Source organism: Vanessa cardui, chromosome 8 (assembly GCF_905220365.1).
Source record: "Vanessa cardui chromosome 8, ilVanCard2.1, whole genome shotgun sequence".
NCBI lineage: Eukaryota > Metazoa > Arthropoda > Insecta > Lepidoptera > Nymphalidae > Vanessa > Vanessa cardui.
The window spans coordinates 4847424-4858248 of record NC_061130.1 but is presented as its reverse complement, the minus strand read 5'-3'; the positions used below and the strand labels follow the sequence as shown (position 1 = coordinate 4858248).

General features: G+C 31.2%; 2 protein-coding genes across 2 annotated transcripts; one reads left to right on the top strand and one right to left on the bottom strand.

Moving 5' to 3' along the window:
* Positions 1-728: 728 nt before the first annotated feature.
* On the bottom strand, positions 729-3862 carry LOC124532019 (DNA polymerase beta-like). Its single transcript, XM_047106643.1, has 6 exons — positions 3824-3862; positions 3284-3749; positions 2927-3049; positions 2689-2854; positions 1971-2160; positions 729-958 (listed from the first exon to the last, which is right to left on the bottom strand). Exons 2-6 carry the CDS (start codon positions 3709-3711, stop codon positions 864-866), a joined length of 1002 nt encoding a protein of 333 aa, XP_046962599.1. The 5' UTR covers positions 3712-3749; positions 3824-3862; the 3' UTR covers positions 729-863.
* Positions 3863-4268: 406 nt separating this feature from the next.
* Positions 4269-10151, top strand: LOC124531838 (ATP-dependent DNA helicase Q5-like). Its single transcript, XM_047106378.1, has 11 exons — positions 4269-4578; positions 4991-5637; positions 6410-6515; positions 6590-6750; positions 7014-7204; positions 7278-7487; positions 7664-7865; positions 7956-8165; positions 8241-8400; positions 8480-9856; positions 9938-10151. The coding sequence occupies exons 1-11, from the start codon at positions 4485-4487 to the stop codon at positions 10039-10041; spliced, it is 3462 nt and encodes a 1153-aa protein (XP_046962334.1). The 5' UTR covers positions 4269-4484; the 3' UTR covers positions 10042-10151.
* Positions 10152-10825: the final 674 nt, after the last annotated feature.

Genomic DNA, 10825 nt, shown 5'->3' with positions numbered 1-10825 from the left:
AATTATGAAAAAAACATTCTAGTGAACTACTCTTAGTTTGATTAAACTTTTAAGACTTATATACAAAAAAATATAACGAAGTTAAAACGTTCCACTTTATTTAAGTACCTACTATGACGTCACGAGAGCAATTTTGTAACGGAAGGCACATTTACGTCACACACTATTTAATTCTTACTTTATACATTTTTTTAAATAAATATCAGTATAGTAACATAATTTATTTCACTCCATTCGTATTGTATAAACTTTTGTGTACTATGCTAGTAAGGTCTCCTTCGTTTAACATTTTACTTCGAAGTCATCAGCTATCTAAGTATGTATATATAAAGGTATGGTTGACGGTAATGTGTTACTGTAACACTACAGGGTAGTCCTATATAATTCCATTTAACTAAACGTATAGTCATTGCTTATAATATAGTTTATAGGTTAGTTGAGGCCATGCTCCATTTACTTTTTTATATTCATCTATATTTCTTTTAATAATAGAGATAGTATTTAAATGTTTATATAAGCAATACATTTACTTTTAATTTTTATATATATTTTTGAATTTTGCTTTATAATGTTAATGCACTCGTGATAAACAATTGTTAACATAATAAGTATTTAAATTTAAGATATATGTTTATTGAAATTACTATTATAAACCAAAAAATACTAAACTCATTATCTCAAAACTTTTTTTATAAATTATAAAATTGTTTAAATAATAGACTAATGCATAAGTGAAAATTTTAATAAATACAAAATGTGAAGTTTGGTGTTGTTATATGTATATGGTCATATGGTAATGTTATATAAGCTAAAGCTCTTCTAACTCAGTATTACGTCATATGTTTTTAACAATAGCATATATTTTACATGTTTCTTTCTTCTGGCTTCTGGTAAGGGTAGTCAATGTAGTCAAAAATGTCTTCTTCTGATTCTATTTGCACTGGTTCGCCTGGAACTCCTTTAATGAAATATTTTTATATTATTAAGAGTGTACTGACTTAAGATCTCCTTCAAATAAAGTGCTAGATAAATATAATTTTGACTGTTATAATATATAAAAAAAAAGAATTATTTCAAAATAGAATTAAAATATAAAAATAATATTTTTTCAAAATATTAAATCAAATGTTCAAAAATTTTAAAATAAAATCAATTTAATTATTTTGTTTTCGATGTTCATAATGTAATCTATGTAAAGTATTCAACAAGACAATAAAAAAATAACTAATGAATTTGGAACTAATAAATAAAACCATTTACCAGCCGTGATATTAGGTTGATAGTTTGCTCAATGTTGTCTGATTTGAAATAGAAATATTTCCAGTTATGTTTTAATAACATTATTAATATACCAGTTTCAATTGTGTTATTAAAACAAGAAGCCGAAATAAATGATAATATGTTGCTTATGATTTGTTTTATAGAAATGTTGTAGTAAAATTCAATGTATTTAAACAAATATGAATTATAGTTTTGTTATGATTTTCTTGAAATAAATTATGATAAACAGTGGCAAAGGTTTTACTCAATTGAAGCTATATAAATTTAGTTATGGAGCTATATTAGTGTATCTATCTGTGGCCAAGTATAGTACAACACAAATTAGATGTAGTATCGGAAAAAGCAATGGAATGAAAATAAAAACGATTGCTGCCGATTTACACAACCAATAGAAATAGTTCCCTATCGCGCCATTCGACGCTATTCGTCGCTATAGATTCACGCGTCAGACAAGGCAAGTGCATGTAAATCGACGCGTCAAATTGACGAATATATTAGGTCATATGATATTACAAGTTATTACGTTTGTGCAAAGATCATATATGCGTGAGAAGTAAATATTGATAATTTGGGATAGCGCACTTAATTCGGATGTGTTTGGTTTTACGAATTTTGCCTATGCGACATCTAAGTTGTGTCGTACTATAGATATATAAAACATATACATAAATCAGTATGGTTGTTCTTACCAGTGACTCCAATGGGCCTAAGTGAATATTCATTTAGAGTGAAAGATTTCTCAAGAGCATGCGCCCGCATATTTTTGTTAAATACATCACTCCCTGTAAAGTATAGAACAGCACAATAGTACTGGTCTTTCGGAATGAGACGAATGTCTAAACGACGAAATGGATGTTTGTCGGATAAACAACACACTCCCTGTCAAAAGAAGGTTTAATAAAATATTTTTAAAATGTACATTCATATGACATTCAATTTTTTCTGAAGATTTTTCTTGAATTTGACTTTCTTTATTAATTTCATTTTTTCCTAACTTAGTTTTGCAAACTAATTTAAATTTTCATGTGTAATTACTTTTCAAGTATAAATACTTTTATGTTTCTAATTACTCAACATGTTTCAATATGCTTATTACACAAAAGGTACATTTGATACAAATGATTTTAGCCAGAATAAATGCTAAACATGTCAACAAAATATGTCTTGAATATATAATTCTAAAAAACATCTGGATCAGTATCACCTACTTAGTCTACATCTAAATTAAACAATCTATTCTGAATGTAATTATGAGAAAAATACTAGAGTAGTCTTACTGCACAAGAGATATAACTTCTTTCTTTCCAAACTATTTAAACTTACAAAGAAAAACTTGTTTCTAAAAGAGTTAAAAGTAAAAAATATAGACGATAAAAGGGGGTATTAGTAAATAAATATAATGTTTACCATAAATTTTGTTTCACCCATTGATATTACATCTGTAATGCAACCGTCTAAAGCCATTATTATTTTCTTCAATAATTTTTCATTGCATTTATTTTTATTGTCTCCTATTTTAAGTGAGGGGTGAGTAATCAGGGCATCAATATCACCACTTTCAGATTTTCCCCGTCTAAAGAAGTAATAAGTATTTATCAGATCAGAGTTATTTGAGTAAAATAATTAGTTTTTAATGAAAATGTACCTGTAACTGCCACAAATTGTAATAGTAAATTCAGGATCCAAATTTTTAATTTCCTTTGTAATAACATTTTCTAGTTCTTGAATCTCTGACCTCGGGATCATCTTTTCAAAGTCTTCAAAGTATCTGAAATAGAATTACATTCAGCTTGTTTCTTAGTTGTTTACCAAATAGAAGACTTACAATTATTTATCTTAATTAATTTTTATATGTTAAAATAAACATTTTTAATTATAATAACACAAATAATTCAATTTAACACAACTTTTCAATGATAGCATATTCAGTATTAAAAGACCCTAAATTTTTATAGTATAATTATTTAGTACTAGTTTCTACAAAATTGTGTGTCATACTAACTTTAAGCCAATTAGTTGATGATGGTTCAGTTTATCTTGATTGTTTCGTAAATCCTCTATTGATTTAATACCCATATTTAGAAGATCAGCAGCTTTTACAGGTCCAATACCCGATACTCGTGTCAACAAACTAATAATCTGAGCGTTTTCATCTTTATGTATATCATCCAATTTTTTCAGTTTTCCAGTGTTTAAAAATTCATCTATTTTTTTGGAAATCTTTTCTCCTATGCCATTTAATTTCCTAGCTTCATCTCCCGATTGGATTCTTTTACTATGTGATGCTAAAACACTAGCTGCTTTTTTGTAAGCGTTGAATTTATGAATATTACGACTTACATTCTTCTCGTAATCAGCCAATTCCATTAAGAATTCGCAAAAATCTCCGTTGAGATTACCATTATCAGATGGATTTTTACGCTTGCTCATATTATTTGAACCTATAACGTATTTATTACTTTATCTTTCTGGAAAAACATTACATTTTATTAAAATTGCCTTTATAGCGGATTTTTTTGAAATTTACTCGAAGCTTTCTTACCTATTGTTTACCAAAGTAATAAACAGTAAACAGTACTTTTTGACAATTGACAATGACATTGTTTTCCTAAATGTTACCTTGATAAACTTGAGATTATTTGCAATCAATGTTTTGCATGTATGTACAAAATAATTAAATATAAACTATCGTAATTTTTAACCTGATATTCATTATTAATTTTAAAATGCCTCCTGTACTGTAACCTGTTCTGAAACACGTAAGTTCTACTAAAAAAGAAGTCTGTAATAAACCAATATTTTTTCATAAACAATTAAGAAACATAAATATATCCACTCGAATGTACAATGTTATGTTGTTTAGAAGTCTTATTTATGCACAAGTTCATTTAGTGTACAAAATTATTTCTGTAATACCAGCAAAACGGAACGTAAAAAAATTGGCGCGATTTGCTCCTGTTGGTATTTCTTGCAATTTTGAGTTTTGACGTTGATAACATTTGACAAAATAAATCGGTCTTAAAAATGTCAATAAGTCAGAAATATTATTTTTATTTCGAGGTTGTTTTAATTTTAATATTTTTTTCTTAATAAGTATAAGTGACTGGAAAGTAACTAGTGTATCCTAATGTATTCAGTTTAATAAATCATATAATATAACAGATGAACTTACCCGTTTATTCCCAGTGTTATGGAACTTCGTGATGGATAACGTAACAGAAAAATTACTCCAATGTTTTGGTTACAGAAAGTTCAAAAGTGAACTTCAAGAAAGGGCTGTTAGGGCAATTGCAAGAGGTGAGTTTCATTTTGTGTAATGTAAAATTGTATTATCTTATTTCAAACTCTCTATTGTAAAAGAATCCCCATATCGTAAATACAACAAAAATATCGTATAATGTCGTTCACATTACAAAGATATATGTAATGTTGTCTTAAATTTTCGCGATTATTACACATTGAAAAAAACTAGTTATAACGGATTTGAATCTTGAACGCTTTAAAGTGCTCGAAACGTCGGGATGTTAAAAATAATTAATATACGCGATTCCAATCCGTTATAACTAGTTTTATTTCAAGATATATGTAGTAATCAGTAATGAAGATGCTAAAAATAACTTTATTGTTGAAAAACAAATCGAGATACAAAATAATGTTACCTAAAAACATAAAGCAGTGGTTATAATATAATTTAATTGCTTGTTTTCAGGGGTCCATGATGTATATGTATCAATGCCCACTGGTTCAGGGAAGTCTTTGTGCTTCCAATTACCAGCAATGTTGCAGGACAATAAAGTGGCCATTGTATTTTCACCCTTACTGGCTCTAATTAAAGATCAGATTGATCACTTAACAAGGTTTAAGATCCCAGCAGAATCAATCAACTCCAAAATGACATCAAAAGACAGGGATAGAGTTTTGAATGATTTACACAGCATGAAACCAACCACAAGGTTTTTATATGTAACACCGGAGCAAGCAGCTACAGGCACTTTTAAAGCTCTCATAGAGCATCTAGTCAAGTATAAAAAAGTTTCATATATAGTTGTTGATGAGGCCCACTGCGTCAGTGAATGGGGCCATGATTTCCGACCTGATTATTTGAAATTAGGTAATTTACGTGAAAAGTTTAAGAGCATTCCATGGGTTGCTCTCACGGCTACAGCAAGTGCTGAAGTCACAAAAGATATAATGACAAACCTTAAGTTTCTGCAGCCAGTAGCACAATACAAAACACCTAGTTTTAGACGGAATCTCTTTTATGATGTAGTGTATCAAAATTGTATACAGGATGAAATTGGAGATTTGGTAGAGTTTCTAAAGAAGAACTTAAAAGATGATGACAATGTTAAAATGGTAAGTCAAGTAAAGGGGATTTATTATATTAAATACTAAGTGTGGATTCACTCCTGTTGATACTATGCAAAAAGTACCTTAGTTCTTAGTCATGTAAAAATATATCTGATGTGATTACATTCGAATTTATTAATAAACATATAGTACCTGTAACTCCAGGTTATTCAGTGTGGTATATTTGTTACTTGAAAACTGTTTGTTGTAGTCTTAACAAGTCCTCTTGGAATGACATTCAGATTTTTTTATATATTTATTACATATACACAAAATTGATGAAGTGAAGGTTCAAATCTTTGATTTGACCTTTGGAAGGCAGATTTAAAAAAAATTATTAAAATAAATGCATATTTTGTGAAAAATGACCAAAATATAATGTGAAAATTTGAAACAATTTGAGACATTTTTGCCAGTTTGTAAAATGTTTATTTTACAGAGAAGAACCAGCAAGCTTCTCATTATTTAAAACGTCAGACATAATACATATTTAACCTCTATATAATATTAGCTGAATCTGCGGCGTTGCCTACGCGTAATTTATAAAACTTTACGTACATCATAAAATTTACCATCACCATTTATATAGATATATTATTAAATTAAAAAGCCTAGCCTATCTCCTTCATCAGGACTAATTTACATACCTCTTTCATCTAAATCGTTACAGAGCTTTAAACGTAAAAAGAGGACTTTACCATTTATAATAATAGTAAAGAAGTATAGATAGAAACATATAGCAATTTATTTTGAACATAAATGTTCTTTCGTTTTCTAGAAAGACAAAAGTGCAGCTATTGTGTATTGTCGAACACGGGAACAAACAGAAGATATATCGAGCATGTTAACGAAAAGAGGTTTTAAATCATTAGCTTATCATGGAGGTACGTAATTTTTTTTTTTTTTAATAAATAGAGAAGGGTGACCATTACTATTGCTTTTATTTGTATTGTTTTAGGATTAAAAACCTCAGAGCGCGTGTCAGTTCAAGAGCAATGGTCGAATGGTGAATGTCCTTGCGTGTGCGCCACCGTATCCTTCGGGATGGGTGTGGATAAGGCAACAGTACGCGTCGTGGTCCATTGGGGTCTGCCGCAGAATGTTGCCGCTTACTATCAAGTTAGTATCTTTGTTCTTACCCATTCTGTTTATTGAACTCGGAGTCGATATTCGTTGTTTCCTTTCACGTAGGATATATCATCATCCGGCCGATAGTAATATATGGAATCTACATTTGATACCAGTTGTAGCTTTAAATTCAATTTGTCTTGGAACAATAAATACTAATTCAGAAGTGCTTGTAAGACCCTTCTCCAAACTTATATATTTCGATATTATTATTACTATATTTCGTCTAAACATTCGAAAAACCATATTTATAGGAGTCGGGAAGAGCGGGAAGAGACGGCAAACCGGCATTTTGTCGGATATACTACTGTCGAAGCGAACGAAATGCCGTTGATTTCTTACTCAAATCCGAGATGGGTCGCTCTAAAACACCCGAGCAGAAGCAAAGATGCAAAAACGCCTACAAGAGTTTCGAAATCATGGTCAAATATTGCGAGGAAGTGAGGTGAGGTTATTCCTCTCATCTAGCCAATAACACAACGCATGAGCTAATTTCGACCAATCGCCTTGGTCCGCAGGTGCCGGCACAAAACGTTCGCGGACTACTTCGGCGAGCAGGCGCCCAATTGCGGCGCGCGCTGCGACGCATGCGCAGACCCGCGCGCCGTGCAGCGCGCGCTCGACCAGCACCAGCGCCGCGCCATGAGCGCCACGCTCGGCCAGCGCGGCCTCGTCACGCACGCCGACTCCTCTGACCTCTACGGCGAGGGCCGCCTGGGGCAGATGAGGTGCAACTCGACGGAATACATTTTATGAATCATTCGAAAGTTATCATAGTTAGCGATTTGTTTACGACAACATTCTCATTTAATGTTTTAGGGAGGCGGAGTCGTTTTTATGAATCATTCGAAAGTTATCATAGTTAGCGATTTGTTTACGACAACATTCTCATTTAATGTTTCAGGGAGGCGGAGTCGTACTACGGAGAGAAGAGTGGGGATGACTCAGACGACGAGAGTAGTAGACGTCGCGTCGCTGAGGAGACTAAGTCACTAATATTGCAAGAGTTTGCCAAGAGAAAAAAGGATGTTGAAAAAAGTAAAAATAACGATACTGAATCCGCAAAATATTCCAAATGCAAAGCGGCTGACAGTACAGTAACGAAAGTAATTTATACTTTTATACGTACTAGAATATATGATAAGAAATTGTTCTTCCCTAAAACAATGAATGATCTAAACATTAGCCCTTTTTAGGTTAATGGACTCACAGTTGCAGGACGGGAGAGTTATCTTGCCCTACTCACAGATGCGTTAAGAAACAATCTTAAGAATTCAAAAGATATCGATAAAACAGATAAAAATCTTTCGGGACGGGATATTGAACAATGCGCAATAGAGATGGAGTATGAAGCATTTTCAAGTAGTACTGTAGCTAGTCTGTACAGGCGAGCGATGGCAAAAGTGGTAGGTATTATTTGATTCATCATTTTCAAACATTTTAAATCAATAAATTGTAATGTAAAATGAAAATAATTTCAGATATCATCTGTCAAATCTTGTAAGGACAGTTTGTATCCAGATCTCAAAAATTATGAACCCAAAAAAAGTAATACGCTTGGTGAATTTATAAAGGACTACGAAAAGAATCGCGCCGATCAAAAAGATCACGGTTTTATTACTGCATCAGAATTAGAAAGTCGTATGTATAGAAACAATAAGTCTTTAATTAAATGTATGCTTTTTATATCGACTTTAAACATATAATTATATTATTTTAGGTGATAAAGCAAGCAAAAATGATCAAAAAATACTATCTAAGGCCGATAAGGACACTAAAAGAAAAGCAAACTCATTTAAAAGAGATCCTTTAACACAGACAAAGCTAAATAACTTTTTCTCAAAAACATCACAAGAATCTCCCAGTTTACCGTCAGATGACAGCGAAGATGACATAGGACTTGTTATAGCAGAAAATGAGAGTCCAAAACATAGTGATTCCACATTTAAATTAGAGGAAGTTGACGATACAAATAATGCAGAAGACAATGACAAAACGCTCAAATTAGACACAGTAGCCGAAGATCAAAATTCCGATACAAATACGAAAACAAAAACCTTGTACATAAATATAACTCTACAGGGAATACCTAAAAATGAATCAGATAGTAAAAACAAAGTGGGTGAAGATGTCGATACAAAATTTGAAAAGAAAATTAAACACGCGTCTTCCGAAAAAGCAAATCCAATAGCTAAAAGAAAAATCAAAGCTCTTTTTGGCGAGTCATCTGACAGTGAAGTCGAGCCAAATGATATTAAAAAACGTAAGATTTCTAAGGACAGATCTGTATCTCATAAGTCGGAAAATAAGAAAAACGAAAAATCAAAGCCAGAAAGGTCTAAGAAAAGACATAAGCGTAAAAAGTCTCATCAAAATGATGAAAAGAGCTCTGAAAATAACGACAGTACTGGTAAGGATAGTGCTTTTGAAGAAACGCTTATTTTAGATGACGCAACAAGTGCAGCGACATGTACAGAATCTCAAAGTAACGAAAATGATATTAATACAAGCATGGAAGAATATCCTGAGTCACACAATTCCTTTGATTCAATGAATGAAGATACCAAATCAAGTGATGTAAATAAAGTAAAATTTGTTGATGAAAAGTCTATAGTTAAAGCACATAAATTAAGTTTAGAAGCAGATAAGGTATTACAGGAGCTAAAACATTTCTCGGAAATAAAATCCGAACCAGAAATAACGGTCCCAATTAATGTTACTGCTGTCGATGATGCTAAAGTATGTGAATCAAAAAATACAGTTGTGATAACGAAATCTCCCACAAAGCACGGAACTAAAGAAAAACATGATCCAAAATCAACGGATGATTTAAAACATATTAAAACACATAATAAACATGAGAAAAAAGAACATAGTAAAAGTACAGAAAAAAGGGACATATCTAAAAAGATAGACATATCTAAAAAGATACAGCACTCCAAACACAAAGAAAAGAAAGCGGAAAAAGTGGATGTTGCGAGTTTAGTTGTTAAACTGTTGATGCCATATTACAAAAAGAAAAAGATCAGCAATCGCGATTTGTTCAAGATTACTGCCAGGCACATCGTTCACCAATTACTCGCAATACAAGTTACTGGTAAGGATTTGTAAATTGTTTATAATAATATGTATTCACTTAGAATATTTTACCTTAATTATTCTAAATATATGTTTGCAGAGGAAGCAGCAATCAATATGATACTGAAAAAAACATTCAGCAAAGTGACCATCGAAAAGGAAAGTGATTTAGAAGCAAAGTTAAATTTAAGTAATAACACATAATTTATTCAATGTATCTTTTTTATATTCAATGTTTAAGCACTGTCGTGCGTAATTTAATATTAATTATTCTTGTATGCTGTTCAAATAAAATGAATATTTTTACAGTTATTTTTTTGTCAGACTAAAATACACAAATTGGTTTAGTGATGTCCAAATTTATAGATACTTATTTCTTTAGGCAGAATATCTGACTGCCTTTACTAGTTCATTGGTCTAGTGGGTAAGTTAGTCTAGGTTATGAGGTTGCAAATCCTGAGACGAAAAGCAAGTTCTGGGTGAGCAATTTTCGGTAGCAACTTGAATTATGGAAGTTTGCATTGTTTTCATACCTGCTCCTTGTGTTGCATTTATAATCGTTTTTTTTCTGCGCTTGTACTACTGGTTGTGAAGCAATTGCTGTTCCTTGCTAACAATAATCATGCGCAGTCATATTATCATCATATTAAATAAGACAGTATTCCATCCAGCAACGGTCACATCAACATATGGCATGGAATGAGTAAATCCTAGGATTTTTATCTTTATTCGTTCTTTGATTGGAAAAAGGTATTTGGTCATACGACTATTGATTGTTCAAAATTAAAATAATTTAGCTATATTTGAAATATATTTTTTAATATCATAAATTTTAATATAAAATTATACTAACAACACCCGCTCGTATATAAAACATATACGAACTTTCATATATCATATACATATAATATGTAATACTTCTTAAGATATAATAGCGTCTTCATTTACAGAATTCTGTCGATTTAAATATCTTACATACATTTAAAAT